General features: G+C 38.2%; 1 protein-coding gene across 2 annotated transcripts in view; it reads right to left on the reverse strand.

Annotated features, from left to right (window-relative positions):
• Positions 1-20,022, reverse strand: part of GMPS (guanine monophosphate synthase) — a 117,867-nt gene that overhangs the window by 19,776 nt on the left and 78,069 nt on the right. For both annotated transcript variants that reach the window (XM_030842403.3, XM_030842404.2), the window contains 4 exons: positions 5,050-5,201; positions 3,784-3,957; positions 2,289-2,394; positions 795-910 (listed from right to left, as the gene is read on the reverse strand). In XM_030842403.3, the coding sequence (XP_030698263.1) occupies positions 795-910; positions 2,289-2,394; positions 3,784-3,957; positions 5,050-5,201 (548 nt within the window). The remainder of the gene's footprint in view (positions 1-794; positions 911-2,288; positions 2,395-3,783; positions 3,958-5,049; positions 5,202-20,022) is intronic.

Raw genomic sequence — 20,022 nt, forward strand, 5'->3', positions numbered from 1 at the left:
GATCTTCACTAATTCTCTCTTTAGCTCTTTTTAATTTTATTTTCATTTCTAGAACGTAATTTTTTTTCAAAGCTCCCCTGTCACTTTTTATAGTCTCTTATATACCTTATTCTTATTAAAAATTGCTTCTTTTAATTCTCAGTACTTTTAAATGTTGCCTATATGCCAATTCCAGTATCTGAAGTGCTTGAGGGTCTTCTACTAGTTGTTTCCACTAGCTCTCATTCATGGTGCCTTACTTTTATATCTATTTTATAGTTTTTTATTGTAAGCTCATATTTGTTGAAACTCTATTTATGGGAATTCTTTGAGGCCTGGTTGAAGAGACTCCAAAGAGAATTTACATTGCTTTTTGTCTGACAACTGGAAGCACTACCAACCAAAGCCCACTTTAACACAGATTATAAATTTAGGCACCAAATATACATAAGAACTGGAGACATTTCCATCATCCTCAATTTAGAACTAAAATGATCTCCCTTGCCTTCTTGCAATAAATATGAAAGGGTATTTTAAAATACTTTGTATCTAGTATTTTCAGGGATTCAAGGTATCCAATCTGTTAAAATATATGGAATGGCTGAAAAGAGAAGTCTGCATTTAAGAGTGTCTGTAGAATACTTTCTTCATAGTCATTTCCAAAGGTTAAATTACCCTGAAGTTTCAAATAATGAAACCCTAATCAATTTTATTATAAAGACTGGGGTACAGCAAGAATCCATTCAATTCCTTGCACCAATTAGCTATGTCTGCTTAAAGCTCCTATAATAAACAAATTCAACACAAATTATTACCTTTTTAACGCTTGCAGAAAAATCAGCTACTATTTTCAAAATATTGTTGGTTTCAGGAAAATCCTTACAGATATAAGGTTCCTCAGCACATATTACTCTGATTGCCAGGCCTGGACCTAAACAGAAGAGTAACAATGGTATTTAATATAAATGTTATGTTTAATATAAAATTTTAAATAAAAAAAGGTCACTATTCCCAAAATATAAAACACCCCTGCCATTGTATTTTTAACCAGTTTTATTGAAATATAACTGACATATACAATTTAGGTTTTTTAAAGTGTTTAATATGAAATGCAGCTATTAGTTTCCCATCCAACTCATCATTTTTAGAATGCTTCAGTTCTGTTCACATCCATGATATACACCTCTTATTTTAATAGTCCCTGTATTAAGAATCTCAAAATTCTCCAATAAATATTTTTAATTCACAATATACATGCCAATCTATTTAAAATTACTTTCATACACAATCCTTTGCCAACACACGTTAGGGACTGAACGTCTCAAATTATTACAGTTGAAGTTCGTCATATAAACAAGTGCTAATCTCCATATGGGCTATACCTTTGCAACACTGTTTATGAAGGCAATACAGTAGTTAAGAGTAACTAACTCTGAGAAGAGCTTAGTGGGGCTAGAATCCTGGTTCCAAACCCAACCTGCATAACTTTTGGCAAACTAGCCTCTGTCCCAAAATTCTCTCAGCTGGACAACAGGATCATAATAGTTTCTATTGTGAGGATCAAATAAGACAACATGTGTAAAATACTGTATTTAGCAGAATGCCTAGCACATACTAGTACTCAAGAAATGTTAACTATTACTATGCTTTTTCATTTAATTAGACCATTCCCTCAACTCATCACCCAATGACTATTGTAGAGACCTAGAAACTGAGGTATAAGATTTGCCAAGCTCAAGAACTCATAACAAAAACAGGTTAAGACTCACAGTCCTAACTTTAACAAATACCACCTCTAATTAATTTTATTTTATGACAGCAAATGACTATTTAAAAACTGAATATTTTCATTTGGTCATGAATTAAATACATACAGCACTGTGCAAAGAAATGGTTCAACCATTCAGACAAGTCAGGGGATAAGGATTTCAGAGAACTGAGTTTTAACCCTGTGGAATACATCATGGTATAGTAGAAAGAACATATAAACCCCATTTCTAACACTAAGAATTGTGTGGCAATGTTATTAAAGTATCTCTTGGCTTTCTCATCTGATGGCAACATTACATGACAATCTGTTTACACAAAGATAATGTAATATATAAATATATATACAATAAAAATGAGTATTTAATAAAATGAAATATATACAGTAAGGCACTAAAAAGAATATTTATTCCCTATCCATCCTTTCCTTTCTTTAAAGTTACATATTCCCTAAGATGATAAATTACTTCAAAACCTGTCTGAATTGATTTTTGTTCAACATGAAGGCATAGTAACAAATCAAACAGAATTCTATTTTTTACCTGGGAATGGATGCCTGGAAACTAACTCTTCTGGAAGTCCAAGTTCTCTGCCTAAGGTTCTTACTTCATCTTTATGAAAATCTTTCAAAGGTTCTATGACTTTTCCCTACAGGGAATAAAAACGCCAATTAATACAAATTAGTAACCAAAATGACATAGAAAACAAAGAGTAACAAATTATTGGCTTTTCCTGTTGTCTTTTACCTTTAAAAATCAGTTTTTAAAACTTCATCTTTTAAAGTATTTCTTCCTATGTGCTTATAAGGAATTAGATATTTTAGTGGTCTTCATATTTCTCTTTGAAATCCATTTTAAACGTAAACCTCTTAAATAGAAATAAATGAGAACAAACCTACCCACCAATCTGATTTAGTTCTCACTGTAATACAAGGAAATCAGAAAATATACTAGTGTTTAAAAATTAAAACTCTCCAAATGATACCATCAAAAAAGTGAAAAGACAACCTACAGAAGGCAAATCATATATCTAATAAAGGGCTGTAACAAGACTATATAAAAAAGAACACATACAATTCAATAATAAAAAGATAAATAAGCCAAGTTAAAAATGGGCAAAAGATCCGAATAGATATTTCTCCAAAGGTGACATATAAGTAGCCAATAAGCACATAAAAGATGACTGACATTAGCTATTTGGGAAATGCAAATCAGAACCACAATGAGATACCTACCACTTCTCACCCACTAGGATGCCTAAAATAATAAAAAGGTACAGGTAATTCACACTCATTAGGATGGCTAATTAAAAAAAAAAAAAAAAAAACCAGAAAAGAACAAGTGTTGGGCAAGGTATGGAGAAATTGGAAGCTTTGTGCACTGTTGGTGGGACTGTAATATAGTATAACTGCTAAGGAAACATTAAGGAAGTCCCTCAAAAAATTGAAAATAATAGAATTCAGAAATCCCACTTCCTGGTACATATCCAAAAGAACTGAAAGCAGGGGCTCCAAGAGGAATCTGTAAACCCATGTTCATAGGCACAATTCACAACAACAAGAAAGTGGAAGCAATCCAAATGTCCATCGGTAGATAAATAAATTAACTATATATATATATATATATATATACACATACACACACACACATACACACACACACACACACACACACAGAATATTATTCAGCTTAAAAAGGAAATCCTATCACATGCTACAATATGGATGAAACTTGAGGACTTATACTAAGTGAAATAAGCCAGTCACAAAAAAACAAATGCTGTATGATTTCACTTATGAGGTATTTAAAGTAGTCAAATTCATTGAAACAGAAATTAGAATGGTAGGTTACCAGGGGTTAGGGAGAGGGAGAAAAGGGTAGCTGTTGCTCAACAGGTATAAAGTTTCAGTTTTGAAAAATGAAAAAGTTACAGAGATCTGTTTCACAACAATACAAATACACTTGACACCACTGAACTGTACACTTAAAAATGGTTAAGGGAGGGAGGTTTTATGCGAAAGTTCTCATAAGCTTTTACCTCCTCTCTCAACTTTCTGATAAGCTCTGTGTCGTTATGATGGGTTTTGATGAGTTCAGCTTTGCCACTTGCAACAAGGGATGCACTTTCAATTAGATCAGGCCGTAAAGTACCTTGGGCAAGGAAAACCTCCTCTGGTTTCAGGTTCATTTCTCCAATTACTTCATTGGCAATCTACAAACAACAGGAGTAAAACAGCCTTTTAAGAGATGAATTCTTCTAAAAGACAGCAAAATTTTATATTTTCAGCTAAATTTCTTAAAGAGTCTTTTTGCAATATTGACCAGGAGATGAAATCTACCGTGCTCCAAAATAAACTCCTTTAAGAACACATGCTTATAAAAAGAAACGAAATTGAGTTATTTGTAGTGAGGTGGATGAACCTAGAGTCTGTCATACACAGTGAAGTAAGTCAGAAAGAGAAAAACAAATACTGTATGCTAACGCATATATATGGAATCTAAAAAAAAATGGTTCTGATGAAACTAGGGGCAGGATAGGAATAAAGATGCAGACGTAGACAATTGACTTGAGGACACGGGGAGGGAGAAGGGTAAGCTAGGACAAAGTGAGAGAGTGGCATGGACATACACACAATACCAAATGTAAAATAGATAGCTAGTGGAAAGCAGCTGCATAGGACAGGGAGATCAGCTCGGTGCTTTGTGACCACCTAGAGGGGTGGGATAGGGAGGGTGGGAATGAGACTTAAGAGGGAGGGGGTATGGGGAACATATGTATACATATAGATGATTCACGTTGTTATACAGCAGAAACTAACACAACATTGTAAAGCAATTATACTCCAATAAAGATGTAAAAAAAGAGAGAGACAAAATATTAGCAATAAAAAAGTAAAAAAAAACACATTGTCAATGTCAACCAACTATACATTAATAAAATTTTTTTAAAAGTCAAAAAAACCCTCAAAACACATGCTTAATGTGATTCAAAAAGGTATATGAACATTCCCATCAAAAGCCTAAAAAAATCTAGCCATTACCCAAAGAACTAAAATCTAATATCAAGTGAAAATATCTATTCTTAAGCAGTGAAAACAACAAACTGAAAACATAAGTACATATGTTTTTTAAAAACATAAAACAGTTTTTACTAAGTCAGTATAATAGCAATATATCGTAAAACTCTTAGCCAACAAAAGAATCAAAATTAGTCACAAAATTTGGTTATTTGGTATAATGATAAGGAAAAAAATACTAAAATTCACATCGAAAATAGTACACATTGAAGATATTAAAAAGGTACCTTAACAAAAGTATCCCCAATGATTTTTCTTTTCTCCTCAGGACTCGTAGTCATATTTAAGGTTTTGCTAATTCTCTTTCGTGGAGTTCTGTCTTCATCTGATATTGGTAGAGTTGTTGTTCCATTGTAGAAAGAATGAGCAGCATTTATCACTGGGTAAGAGCAGAGAAGCATGTTTTAAACTAACATGATATTTGAAAATCATAAATGATAGGTCAAACTACAAACAGAAAACCCAGATGGATCCTCTGATCTCCCCGTAATTTGCCTGCATATTCTAGAACTACCAGTAAACTATGACTGACAGAGTCCATACACAGGCACTCACTGAATCTTGTTCCATTAAGAATCGTGTGGCATTAATTCTAGGGCCAGGGACTTCCCTGGTGGGACAGTGGTTAAGATATCATGCTCCCAATGCAGGGGGCCTGGGTTTGATCCCTGGTCAGGGAACTAGATTCCACATGCATGCCACAACTAAGAGTTCGCATGACACAACTAAGGAGCCAGCGAGACGCAACTAAGGAGCCTGCCTGCTACAACTAAGACCTGGCGCAACCAAATAAATAAATAAATAAATAAATATTATCTAGGGCCATAATATCACAAATTATGCTAACTGCCTCCCATCTTATTCCGTGCTTCACCACAGCAACAAGCAAAACCCCAACAAGAAGCATTACCCCAAGGGAATCAAAGCAGTGGTACATACACAGGGATCAAAGCCCTCAGAAGTGCACACTGACCAGTCTCTTGAAAAACCGAGATCTATAAACACATATTTAGTGATCCTTGGTTGTCTCTTTATTTTTTTCTGAATTTCAGTTTATTTTTTATACAGCAGATTCTTATTAGTTACCTATTTTATACATATTGGTGTACATAGGTCAATCCCAACCTCCCAATTCATCCCACCCCCGCCAACACCCGCGTTCCCTCCTTGGTGTCCATACGTTTGTTCTGTACATCTATGTCTCCATTTCTGCTTTGCAAACCAGTTCACGTGTACCATTTTTCTAGACTGCACATACATGAGTTAATATACGATATATTTTTTTCCCTTTCTCACTTACTTCACTCTGTATGGCAGTCTCTAGGTCCATCAACGTCTCTACAAATGACCCAATTTTGTTCCATTTTATGGCTGGGTAATATTCCACTGTATATATGTACCACATCTTTATCCATTCGTCTGCTAATGGGCATTTAGGTTGCTTCCATGACCTGGCTATTGTAAATAGTGCTGCAATGAACACTGGGGTGCACGTGTCTTTTTCAATTATGGTTTTCTCTGGGTATATGCCCAGTAGTGGGATTGCTGAATCATATAGTAATTCTGTTTTCAGTTTTTTAAGGAGCCTCCATACTGTTCTCCATAGTGGCTGTATCAATTTACATTCCCACCAACAGTGCAAGAGGGTTCCCTTTTCTCCACACCCTCTCCAGCACTTGTTGTTTGTAGACTTTCTGATGATGCCGACCATTCTAACTCATGTGAGGTGATACCTCATTGTAGTTTTGATGTGCATTTCTCTAATAATTAGTGATGTTGAGCAGCTTTTCATGTGCCTCTTGGCCATCTGTATGTCTCCTTTGGAGAATGTCTGCTTAGGTCTTCTGCCCATTTTTTGATTGGGTTATTTTTTAAATATTGAGCTGCATGAGCTGTTTATATATTTTGGAGATTAATCCTTTGTCCGTTGATTCGTTTCCAAATATTTTCTCCCATTCTGAAGGTTGTCTTTTCGTCTTTTTGCCTTGTTTATAGTTTCCTTTGCTGTGCAAAAGCTTTGAAGTTTCATTAGGCCCCATTTGTTTACATTTCCATTACTCTAGGAGGTGGGTCAAAAAAGATGTTGTTGTGATTTATGTCAAAGAGTGTTCTTCCCATGTTTTCCTCTGAGTTTTATAGTGTCTGGTCTTACATTTAGGTCTTTAATCCATTTTGAGCTTATTTTTGTGTATGGTGTTAGGGAGTGTTCTAATTTCATTCTTTTACATGTAGCTTTCCAGTTTTCCCATCATCATTTATTGAACAAACTGTCTTTCCTCCATTGTATATCCTTGATCCTTTCTAATATATTAGTTGACCATAGGTGCGTGCGTTTATCTCTGGGCTTTCTATCCTGTTCCATTGATCTGTATTTCTGTTTTTATGCCAGTACCATACTGCTTTGATGATTGTAGCTTTGCAATACACTCTGAAGTCATGGAATCTGATTCCTCCAGCTCCGTTTTTTTCCGACAAGATTGCTTTCGCTATTTGGGGGCTTTTGTATCTCCATACAGAGATACAGATTTTAAGATTTCTTGTTCCAGTTCTGTAAAAAAAATGCCACTAGTAACCTGATAGGAATTGCACTGGATCTGTAGACTGCTTTGGGGAGTACAGACATTTTCACAATGTTGATTCCCCCAATCCAACAATATGGTACATCTCTCCATCTGTTTATGTCATCTTTGATTTCTTTCATCAGTGTCTTACAGTTTTCTGAGTAGAGGTATTTTTTTTCAAATGCACTTTTTTAATAAACATCTTTATTTGAGTATAATTGCTTTACAATGGTGTGTTACCTTCTGCTTTATAACAAAGGGAATCAGTTATACATATACATATGTCCCCATATCTCTTCCCTCCTGCATCTCCCACCCTCCAACCCTCCCTAACCCACCCCGCTAGGTGGTCACAAAGCACCAAGGTATTCTCCCTGTGCTTTGTGGCTGCTTCCCACTAGCTACCTATTTTAAATTTGATAGTGTATATATGCCCAGGCCACTCTTTCCCTTTGTCAGAGCTTAACCTTCCCCCTCCCCGAACCCTCAGGTCCATTTTCTAGTAGGTCTGTGTCTTTATTCCCGATGTGCCTCTAGGTTCTTCATGACCTTTTATTTTTTTTCAGATTCCATATATATGTGTTAGCATACGGTATTTGTTTTTCTCTTTCTGACTTATTTCACTCTGTATGACAGACTCTAGGTCCATCCACCTCACTAGAAATAAAAAAATTTCGTTTCTTTTTATGCCTGAATAATATTCCATTGTTTATATGTGCCACATCTTCTTTATCTATTCATCTGTTGCTAGACACTTAGGTTGCTTCCATATCCTGGCTATAGTAAATTGAGCTTCAATGAACATATTCGTACATGACTCTTTTTGAATTATGGTTTTCTCAGGGTATATGCCCAGTAGTGGGATTGCTGGGACATATGATAGTTCTATTTTTAGTTTTTAAAGGAACATCCATACTGTTCTCCATAGTGGCTGTATCAATTTACATTCCCACCAGCAGTGCAAGAGTGTTCCCTTTTCTCCACACCCTCTCTAGCATTTACTGTTTGTAGATTTTTTGATGATGGCCATTCTGACCAGTGTGAGATGATCTCATTGTAGTTTTGATTTGCATTGCTCTGATGATTAATGGTGTTGAGCATTCTTTCATCTGTCTGTTGGCAACCTGTATATCGTCTTTGGAAAAAAGTCTATTTAGGGCTTCTGCCTAGGTTTGGATTGAGTTGTTTGTTTTTTTGATATTGAGCTGTATGAGTTGCTTGCAAATTTTGGAGATTAATGCTTTGTCAGTTGCTTCATTTGCAAATATTTTCTCCCATTCTGAGGGTTGTCTTTTGGTCTTGTTTATGGTTTCCTTTGCTGTGCAAAAGCTTTGAAGTTTCCTTAGGTCCCATTTGTTTTTTGTTTTTATTTTCATTTCTCTAGGAGGTGGGTCAAAAAGGATCTTGCTGTGATTTATGTCACAGAGTGTTCTACCTATATTTTCCTCTATGAGTTTGATAGCGTCTGGCCTTACATTTAGGTGTTTAATCGATTTTGAGTTTATTTTTGTGTATGGTGTTAGGGAGTGTTCTAATTTCATTCTTTTACATGTAGCTGTCCAGTTTTCCCAGCACCACTTACTGAAGAGGCTGTCTTTTCTCCACTGTATATACTTTCCTCCTTTATCAAAGATAAGGTGACCATATGTGCATGGCTTTATCTCTGGGCTTTCTATTCTGTTCCATTGATCTATATTTCCGTTTTTGTGCCAGTACCATACTGTCTTCATTACCGTAGCTTTGTAGTAGACTCTGAAGTCAGGTAGCCTAATTCCTCCAGCTCCGTTTTTCTTTCTCAAGATTTCTTTGGCTAATCGGGGTCTTTTGTGTTTCCATACATATTGTGAAATTTTTTGTTCAAGTTCTGTGAAAATTGCCATTGGGAGTTTGATAGGGATTGCATTGAATCTGTAGATTGCTTTGGGTCGTAGAGTCATTTTCACAATGTTGGTTCTTCCAATCCAAAAACATGGTATATCTCTCCATGTGTTTCTATAATCTTTAATTTCTTTCATCAGTGTCTTATAATTGTCTGAATACAGGTCTTTAGTCTACTTAGGTGGGTTTATTCCTAGATATTTTATTCTTTTTGTTGCAGTGGTAAATGGGAGTGTTTTCTTTATTTCACTTTCAGATTTTTCATCATTAGTGTATAGGAATGCAAGAGATTTCTGTCCATTAATTTTGTACCCTGTTACTTTACCAAATTCATTGATTAGCTCTTGTAGTTTTCTGGTAGCATCTTTAGGATTCTCTATGTATAGTATCATGTCATCTGCAAACAGTGACAGCTTTACTTCTTTTCCGATTTAGATTCCTTTTATTTCTTTTTCTTCTCTGACTGCTGTGGCTAAAACTTCCAAAACTATGTTGAATAAGAGTGGTGAGAGTGGGCAACCTTGTCTTATTCCTGATCTTAGTGGAAATGCTTTCAGTTTTTCACCACTGAGGACAATGTTGGCTGTGGGTTTGTCATATATGGCCTTTATTATGTTGAGGAAAGTTCCCTCTGTGCCTACTTTCTGGAGGGATTTTATCATAAATGGGTGTTGAATTTTATCATAAGTTTTGCCTGCATCTATTGAGATGATCATATGGTGTTTCTCCTTCAATTTGTTAATATGGTGTATCACACTGATTGATTTGCATATATTGAAGAATCCTTGAATTCCTGGGATAAACCCCACGTGATCATGGTGCATGATCCCTTTAATGTGCTGTTGGATGCTGTTTCCTAGTATTTTGTTGAGGATTTTTGCATCTATGTTCATCAGTGATATTGGCCTGTAGTTTTCTTTCTTTGTGACATCTTTGTCTGGTTTTGGTATCAGGGTGATGGAGGCCTTGTAGAATGAGTTTGGGAGTGTTCCTCACTCTGCTATATTCTGGAAGAGTTTGAGAAGGATAGGTGTTAGCTCTTCTCTAAATGTTTGATAGAATTCACCTGTGAAGCCATCTGGTCCTGGGCTTTTGTTTGTTGGAAGATTTTTAATCACAGTTTCAATTTCAGTGCTTGTGATTTGTCTGTTCATATTTTCTATTTCTTCCTGGTTCAGTCTTGGAAGGTCATATCTTTCTAAGACTTGGTGCATTTCTTCCAGGTTGTCCATTTTACTGGCATATACTTGCTTGTAGTACTCTCCCATGATCCTTTGTATTTCTGCTGTGTCAGTTGTTACTTCTCCTTTTTTGTTTCTAATTCTATTGATTTAAATCTTGTCCCTATTTTTCTTGATGAGTCTGGTTAATGGTTTGTCAATTTTGTTTATCTTCTCAAAGAACCAGCTTTTACTTTTATTGCTCTTTGCTATCGTTTCCTTCATTTCTTTTTCATTTATCTATGATGTAATCTTTATGATTTCTTTTCTTCTGCTACCTTTGGGTTTTTTTTATTCTTCTTTCTCTAATTGCTTTAGGTGTAAGCTTAGGTTGTTTATTTGAGATGATTCTTGTTTCTTAAGGTAGGATTGTATTGCTATAAACTTCCCTGTTAGAATTGTTTTGCTGCATCCCATAGGTTTTGGGTCATCGTGTTTTCACTGTTATTTGTCTCTAGGCATTTTTTGATTTCCTCTTTGATTTCTTCACTGATCTCTTGGTTATTAAGTAGTGTATTGTTTAGCCTCCATGTGTTTGTATTTTTTTACAGATTTTTTCCTGTACTTAATATCTAGTCTCATAGCATTCTGGTCATAAAAGATACCTGATACGATTTCAATTTTCTTAAATTTACTACGGATTGACTTGTGACCCAAGATATAATATATCCTGGAGAATGTTAAATAAGCACTTCAGAAGAATGTGTATTCTGTTGTTTTTGGATGGAATGTCCTATAAATATCAATTAAGTCCATCTTGTTTAATGTATCATTTAAAGCTTGTGTTTCCTTATTTTCAGTTTGGATGATGTGTCCATTGGTGAAAGTGGGGTGTTAAAGTACCCTACTATTATTGTGTTATTGTCGATTTCCTCTTTTACGGCTGTTAGCATTTGCCTTTTGTATTGAGGTGCTCTTATGTTGGATGCATAAATTTTTACAATTGTTATATCTTCTTCTTGGATCAATCCTTTGATCATTATATAGTGTCCTTTGTCTCTTGTAATAGTCTTTTTCTTAAAGTCTATTTTGTCCGATATGAGAATTGTTACTCCAGCTTTGATTTTCATTTGCATGGAGTATCTTTTTCCATCCCCTCACTTTCAGTCTGTATGCATCCTTAGGTCTGAAGTGGGTCTCTTGTAGACAGCATATATACGGACCTTGTTTTTGTATCCAATCAGCCAGTCTATGTCTTTTGGTTGGAGCATTTAATCCATTTACATTTTAGGTAATTATCGATATGTATGTTCCTATTACCATTTTCTTAATTGTTTGGGTTTGTCATTGTAGGTCTTTTCTTTCTCTTGTGTTTCCTGCCTAGAGAAGTTCTTTTAGCATTTGTTGTAAAGCTGGTTTGGTGGTGCTGAACTCGCTTAGCGTTTGCTTGTCTGTAAAGATTTTAATTTCTCTGCCAAATCTGAATGAGATCCTTGCTGGGTAATCTTGGTTGTAGGTTTTTCTCCTTCATCACTTTAAATATGTCCTGACACTCCCTTCTGGCTTGCAGTTTCAGCTGAAAGATCAGCTGTTAACCTTAAGGGGATTCCCTGGTGTGTTATTTGTTGTTTTTCCCTTGCTGCTTTTAATATTTTTTCTTTGTATTTAATTTTTGATAGTTGGATTAATATGTGTCTTGGCATGTTTCTCCTTGTATTTATCCTGTATGGAACTCTCTTTGCTTCCTGGACTTGATTAACTATTTCCTTTCTCATATTAGGGAACTTTTCAACTATAATCTCTTCAAATATTTTCTCAGTTCATTTCTTATTCTCTTCTTCTTCTGGGATCCCTAAAATTCGAATGTTAGTGTGTTTAATCTTGTCCCACAGGTCTCTGACTGTCCTCAATTCTTTTCATCCTTTTTTCTTTATTCTGCTCTTCAGTAGTTATTTCCACTATTTTATCTTCTAGGTCACTTATCCGATCTTCTGCCTCAGTTATTCTGTTATTGATCCCTTCTAGAGAATTTTAAATTTCATTTATCGTGTTGTTCATCACTGTTTGTTTGCTCTTTAGTTCTTCTAGGTCCTTGTTAAACATTTCTTATATGTTCTCCATTCTATTTCCAAGATTTCTGATCATCCTTACTATCACTATTCTGAATTCTTTTTCAGGTAGACTGCCTATTTGCTCTTCATTTGCTAGGTCTGGTTGGTTTTTACACTGCTCCTTCATCTGCTGTGTGTTTCTCTATTTTCTCATTTTGCTTAACTTACTGTGTTTGGGGTCTCCTTTTTGCAGGCTGCAGGTCTGTAGTTCCCGTTGTTTTTGGTGTCTGTCCCCAGTGGCTAAAGTTGGTTCAGTGGGTTGTGTAGGCTTCCTGGTGGAGGGGACTAGTGCCTGTGTTCTGGTGGATGAGGCTGAATCTTGTCTTTCTGGTGGGCAGGTCCACGACTGGTGGTGTGTTTTGGGGTGTCTGTGGCCTTTTTATGATTTTAGGCAGCCTCTCTGCTAATGGGTGGGGTTGTGTTCCTGTTTTGCTAGTTGTTTGGCACAGGGTGTCCAGCACTGTAGCTTGCTGGTCATTAAGTGAAGCTGGGTCTTCGCACTGAGATGCAGATCTCTGGGAGATTTTTGCCATTTGATATTATGTGGAGCTGGGAGGTCTCTTGTGGACCAGTGTCCTGAAGTTGGCTCTCCCACCTCAGTGGCACAGCCCTGACGCCTGGCTGAGGCACCAAGGCTCAGAATAAAATGGAGAAAAGAAAGAAAGAAAAGAAAGGAAAAAAAGAAAGAAAGAAGATAAAATAAAGTAAAATAAAGTAATTAAAATAAAAAATTATTTTAAAAAATTTTTAAGTAATTAATAAAAAACAAAAACACACACACAGATGCCTAGGACAAATGGTAAAAGCAAAGCTATAAAGACAAAATCACACACAAAAGCATACACATACACACTCACAAAAAGAGAAAAAGGGAGAAATATATATATATCCTTGCTCCCAAAGTCCACCTCCTCAATTTGGGATGATTCGTTGCCTATTCAGGTATTCCACAGATGCAGGGTACTTGAAGTGCATTGTGGAGATTTAATCTGCTGCTCCTGCTGCTGCTGGGAGAAATTTCCCTTTCTCTTCTTTGTTCACACAGCTCCTGAGGTTCAGCTTTGGCTTTGCACCCGCCTCTTCATGTAGGTCACCTGAGGGCCTCTGTTCTTCACTCAGACAGGACGGGGTTAAAGGAGCAGCTGATTCGGGGGCTCTGGCTCACTCAGGCCAGGGGGATGGAGGGGTACAGAATGCGGAGCAAACCTGCCACGGCAGAGGTCAGAGTGACGATGCACCAGCCTGAGGTATGCAGTGTTCTCCCAGGGAAGTTGTCCCTGGATCACGGAACCCTGGCAGTGGCGGGCTACACAGGCTCCCGGGAGGGACGGTATGGATAGTGACCTGTGCTTGCACATAGGCTTCTTGGTGGCTGCAGTAGCAGCCTTAGCGTCTCATGCCTGTCTCTGGGGTCCACGCTGCTAGCCGCCTGAGTACAGGTCTTTTAACTCCATTGGTAGGTTTATTCCTAGGTATTTTATTTTATTTGTTGTAGTGGTGAATGGAATTCTTTCCTTAATTGTTCTTTCTGATCTTCTGTTGTTAGTGTATAGGAATGCAAGAGGTTTCGGTATGTTGATTTTGTATCCTGCAACTTTACCAAATTCATTGATTAGCTCTGGTAGTCTTCTGGTAGCATCTTTAGGATTTTCTAAGTATAAGTATCATGTCATCTGCAGCGACAGTTTTACTTCTTCTTTTCCGGTTTGTATTCCTTTTATTTCTTTTTCTTCTCTGGTTGCCATGGCTAGGACTTCCAAAATTATGTTGAATAACAGCAGTGAGAGTGGACATCCTTGTCTTGTTCCTGATCTTAAAGAAAATGCTTTCAGTTTTTCACCATTGAGAATGATGTTTGCTGTGGGTTTGTCGTATATGGCCTTTATTATGTTCAGATAGGTTCCCTCTATGCCCACTTTCTGGACAGTTTTTATTCTTAGCATAAATGATGTTGAATTTTGTCAAAAGCTTTTTCTGCATCTATTGAGATGATCATATGGTTTGTATTTTTCAAGTTGTTAATATAGTGTATCACATTTATTGATTTGTGTATATTGAAGAAGCCTTGAAACGCTGGGATAAACCCCACTTGATCATGGTGTATGATCCTTTTAATGTGCTGTTGGATTCTGTTTGCTAGTATTTTGTTGAGGATTTTTGCATCTACATTCATCAGTGATATTGGTGTGTAATTTTCTTTTTTTGTAGTATCTTTATCTGGTTTCGGTATCAGGGTGATGGCGGCCTCATACAATGAGTTTGGGAGTGTTCCTTCCTCTGCAATTTTTTGGAAGAGTTTGAGAAGGATGGGTGTTAGCTCTTCTCTAAATGCTTGAGAGAATTCACCTGTGAAGCCATGTGGTCCAGGACTTTTGTTTGCTGGAAGATTTTTAATCACAGTTTCAATTTCTTTACTTGTGATTGATCTATTCATATTTTCTATTTCTTCCTGGTTCAGTCTTGGAAGGTTATACCTTTCTAAGAAGTTGTCTATTTCTTCCAGGTTGTCCATTTTATTGGCACAGAGTTGCTTGTAGCAGTCTCTTAGGATGCTTTGTATTTCTGCCGTGTCCATTGTAACATTCCCTTTTTCATTGCTAATTTTATTGATTTGAGTCCTCTCCCTCTTTTTCTTGATGAGTTTGGCTAAAGCTTCATCAATTTTGTTTATCTTCTCAAATAACCAGCTTTTAGTTTTATTGATCTTTGCTAGCATTCCCCCTTTTTTTTTCATTTATTTCTGATTTGAAAATGATTTCTTTCCTTCTACTAACTGGGTTTTGTTTGTTCTTGGTGTAAGATTAGATTGTTTATTTGAGATTTTTCTTGTTTCCTGAGATAGGATTGTATTGTTATAAACTTCCCTCTTAGAACTGCTTTCGTTGCATCCCATAGGTTTTGGATTGTCGTGTTTTTGTTGTCATTTGTCTCTAGATATTTTCTGATTTCCTCTTTGATTTCTTCAGTGACCTCTTAGTTATTTAACTTATTGTTTAGCCTTCATGTGTTTGTGTTTTTTAACATTTTTCTCCCTGTAAGTGACTTCTAATCTCATAGCAGTGTGGTCGGAAAAGATGCTTCATATGATTTCAATTTTCTTAAATTTACCAAGGCTTGATTTGTGACCCAAGATGTGACCTAACCTGGAGAATGTTCTGTGTGCACTTGAGAAGAAAGTGTAATCTCCTGTTTTTGAATGGAATGTCCTATGAATATCAATTAACTCTATCTTGTCTATTGTGTCATTTAAAGCTTGTGTTTCCTTATTAATCTTCTGTCTGGATGATCTGCCCATTGGTGTAATGAGGTGTTAAAGCCCCGCACTATTACTGTGTTACTGTCAATTTCCTCTTTTATAGCTGTTAGCATTTGCCTTATGTACTGAGGTGCTCCTATGTTGGGTGCATATATATTTATAATTGTTATATATTCCTGGATTGCTCCCTTAATCATTATATGGTGACCTTCCTTGTCTCTTGCAACATTCTTTATTTTACAGTCTATTTTATCTGATATGAGTATTGCTATCCAGCTTTCCTTTGGTATCCATTTGCATAGAGTATCTTTTTCCAACCCCTCACTTTCAATCTGTTTGTATCTGTAGGTGTGAAGTGGGTCTCTTGTAGACAGCATATATATGAGTCTTGCTTTTGTATCATTTCAGCGAGCCTGTGTCTTTTGGTTGGAGCATTTAATCCATTCACGTTTAAGGTAATTATCGATATGTATGTTTCTATTAACGTTTTTTTAATTGTTTTGGGTTTGTTTCTGTAGGTCCTTTTCTTCTCTTGTGTTTCCCACTTAGAGAAGTTCCTTTAGCATTTGTTGTAGAGCTGGTTTGCTAGTGCTGAATTCTCTTAGCCTTTGCTCGTCTGTAAAGCTTTTGATTTCTCCATCGAAATCGAATGTGATCCTTGCTAGCTAGAGTAATCTTGACTGTAGGTTCTTCCATTTCATCACTTTAAATATATCATGCCACTCCCTTCTGGCTTGTAGATTTTCTGCTGAGAAATCAGCTGTTAACCTTATGGGAGTTCCCTTGTATGTTCTTTGTCATTTTTCCCTTGTTGCTTTCAATAATATTTCTTTGTCTTTAATTTTTGTCAGTTTGTTTACTATGTGTCTCGGCGTGTTTCTCCTTGGGTTTATCCTGCCTGGGACTCTCTGCGCTTCCTGGACTTGGGAGGCATTTTCCTATCCCATGATAGGGAAATTTATGATTATAATCTCTTCAAATATTTTCTCGGGTCCTTTATCTCTCTGTTCTCCTTCTGGGACCCCTAAAATGTGAATGTTGGTGCATTTAATGTTGTCCCAGAGGTCTCTTAGTCTGTCTTCATTTCTTTCCATTCTTTTTTCTTTATTCTGTTCCACGGCAGTGAATTCCACCATTCTGTCTTCCAGGTCACTTATCTGTTCTTCAGCCTCAGTTATTCTGCTACTGTTTCCGTCTAGTGTATTTTTCATTTCAGTTATTGTATTGTTCATCTGTTTGTTCTTTAATTCTTCTAGGTGTTTGTTCTTTAATTGTTCTAGGTCTTAGTTAAACATTTCTTGGATCATCTCAATCTTTGCCTCCATTCTTTTTCCAAGGTCCTGGATCATCTTCACTATCATTATTCTGAATTCTTTTTTTGGAAGGTTTCCCACCTTCACTTCATTTAATTGTTTTTCTGGGGTTTTATCTTCTTCCTTCATCTGATACACAGTCCTCTGCCTTTTCATTTTGTCTATCATTTTGTGAAGGTGGTTTTTGTTCCACAGGCTGCAGAATTGTAGTTTTTCTTCCTTCTGCTCTCTCTCCAAACCCCACACTCCAGAGGCCCCCCTTTGGCCGTGGTGCCTCTCCCCTTCCACAGAGGTCCTAAGCAGAGGCCCCGCCCCATGCTTGAACATCACCCTGCCTAGGCCCTGCCCCGAAGGTCTTTTCTGGCTGCATGTGTCCTGAGCCTAGCCCCCGCCTCCCACTCAAACGTCACCTCTGGCTGTTCTTTTAAAGAGCAAAGAATTTAAAAAAACTAGGATATTTATTTGGTAGCAAGGCTGAACAATTGGTGGGCTTCACTGTAAGATGCCAAGGCACCTGGCTACTTCACTGGAGAACACCAGTGAATTTGTGGGTCTTTCTCTTAAGCTGGCCAATTACGCAGAGAAGACACCTCCGATTTCCAGCTTATCAGCACTGTGATAGTTTGAATAGAGGAAGTGGCAAGGGGGAGGGAGATACCATTCAGTACATAAGATTTTTACTTCATCTTACTTCCACCCTCAGCTATGCCTGGTATTGAGATGCCCAAGAACAAAATCTCTCTTGTTTAGCCTAGAGTTTGTAGAGAATAAATCCACAGTCTTCTGATAAGGAGGGATAGCAGCAGTGTGTTCCTGTTTTAAGGAAAAAGGATCTGCTTCTAAGATTTTTAACCAATCCATTTTAGGCTAACCCAGTGAACCAGGTCCCATAGGGGAGTCAATGTTTCCAACTCTTGAGCCTACACGTAAGTCTTCTGTTTTGTTGGCTTCCTTCCCTCACCCCACACCCCAAGGTTTTGGAGTCCTCCATTCTACTATGACAGTTAACAAGGACAGATGCAGGTTTTTGTGGAGCTGAAACTTAAACAACTTGGGGGTCCTCTTCAAGAAAAAGAATAACAAATCAGGAGAGGGAGAAGATGGCGGAAGAGTAAGACGCGGAGATCACCTTCCTCCCCACAGATACATCAGAAATACATCTACATGTGGAACAACTCCTACAGAACACCTACTGAACGCTGGCAGAAGACCTCAGACCTCCCAAAAGACAAGAAACTCCCCACGTACCTGGGTAGGGCAAAAGAAAAAAGAATAAACAGAGACAATAGAATAGGGACGGGACCTGCACCAGTGGGAGGGAGCCGTGAAGGAGGAAAGGTTTCCACAAACTAGAAGCCCCTTTGCGGGCGGAGACTGCGGGTGGCGGAGCGGGGTAGCTTCGGAGCCATGGAGGAGAGCGCAGCAACAGGGGTGCAGAGGGCAAAGTGGAGAGATTTCCGCACAGAGGATCGGTGCTGACCAGCAGTCACCAGCCCCAGAGGCTGGTCTGCTCACCTGCTGGGGCGGACGGGGCTGGGAACTGAGGCTCAGGCTTTGGTCTGAGCGCGGGGAGAGGACTGGTGGTGTGAACACAGCCTAAAGGGGTTAGTGCACCAAGATTAGCCAGGAGGGAGTCCAGGAAAAGTCTGGACCTGTCGAAGAGGCAAGAGACTTTTTCTTCCCTCTTTGTTTCCTGGTGCGCGAGGAGAGGGGATTAAGAGCGCTGCTTAAGTGAGCTCCAGAGACAGGTTCCAGCCGCGGCTATCAGCACTGACCCCAGAGACAGGCATGGGACGCTAAGGCTGCTGCTGCCGCCACCAAGAAGCCTGTGTGCGAGCACAGGTCACTCTCCACACCTCCCTTCTGGGGAGCCTGTGCAGCCCGCTACTGCCACGGTCCAGGGATCCAGGGACAACTTCCCCAGGAGAACACAAGGCACGCCTCAGGCTGGTGCAACGTCATGCCGGCCTCTGTCGCCGCAGGCTCGCCCCACACTCCACCCACACTCCGTACCCCTCCCTCCCCCCAGGCTGAGTGAGCCAGAGCCCCCCGAATCAGCGGCTCCTTTAACCCTGTCCTGTATGAGTGAAGAACAGACACCCTCCGGCGACCTACACGCAGAGGCGGGGCCAAACCCAAAGCTGAACCCCGGGAGCTGTGCGAACAGAGAAGAGAAAGGGAAATCTCTCCCAGCAGCCTCAGGAGCAGCAGATTAAATCTCCACAATCAACTTGATGTACCCTGCATCTGTGGAATACCTGAATAGACAACCAATCATCCCAAACTGAAGAGGTGGACATTGAGAGGAAGATTTATGATTTTTTCCCCTCTTTCAATTTTTGTGACTGTGTATGTGTAGGCTTCTGTGTGAGATTTTGTCTGTATAGCTTTGCTTTCACCATCTGTCCTAGGGTTCTATCTGTCCGTGTTTGTTATTTTTTTTACTTTTTAAATAATTTTTTTCTTAATAATAATTTTTTTATTTTAATAACTTTATTTTATTTTACCTTACTTTATGTTATTTTCTTTTATCCCCTTCCTCCCTCCCTTCCTTCCTTCCTTCCTCCCTCCCTCCCTTCTTTCCTTTTCCTCCTTTTCTTCCTTTCTTTCTACTTTTTCTCCCTTTTATTCTGAGCCGTGTGCATGAAAGGCTGTTGGTGCTGCAGCCTGGAGTCAATGCTGTGCCTCTGAGGTGGGAGAGCCAACTTCAGGACACTGATCCACAAGAGACCTCCCAGCTCCACGTAATATCAAACGGTGAAAATCTCCCAGAGATCTCCATCTCAACACCAACACCAAGCTTCACTCAACGACCAGCAAGCTATAGTGTTGGACACACTATGCCAAACAACTAGCAAGACAGGAACACAACCCCACCCATTAGCAGAGAGACTGTCTGAAATCATAATAAGTCCACAGAC

This window comes from Globicephala melas, chromosome 4 (genome assembly GCF_963455315.2).
Source record: "Globicephala melas chromosome 4, mGloMel1.2, whole genome shotgun sequence".
NCBI lineage: Eukaryota > Metazoa > Chordata > Mammalia > Artiodactyla > Delphinidae > Globicephala > Globicephala melas.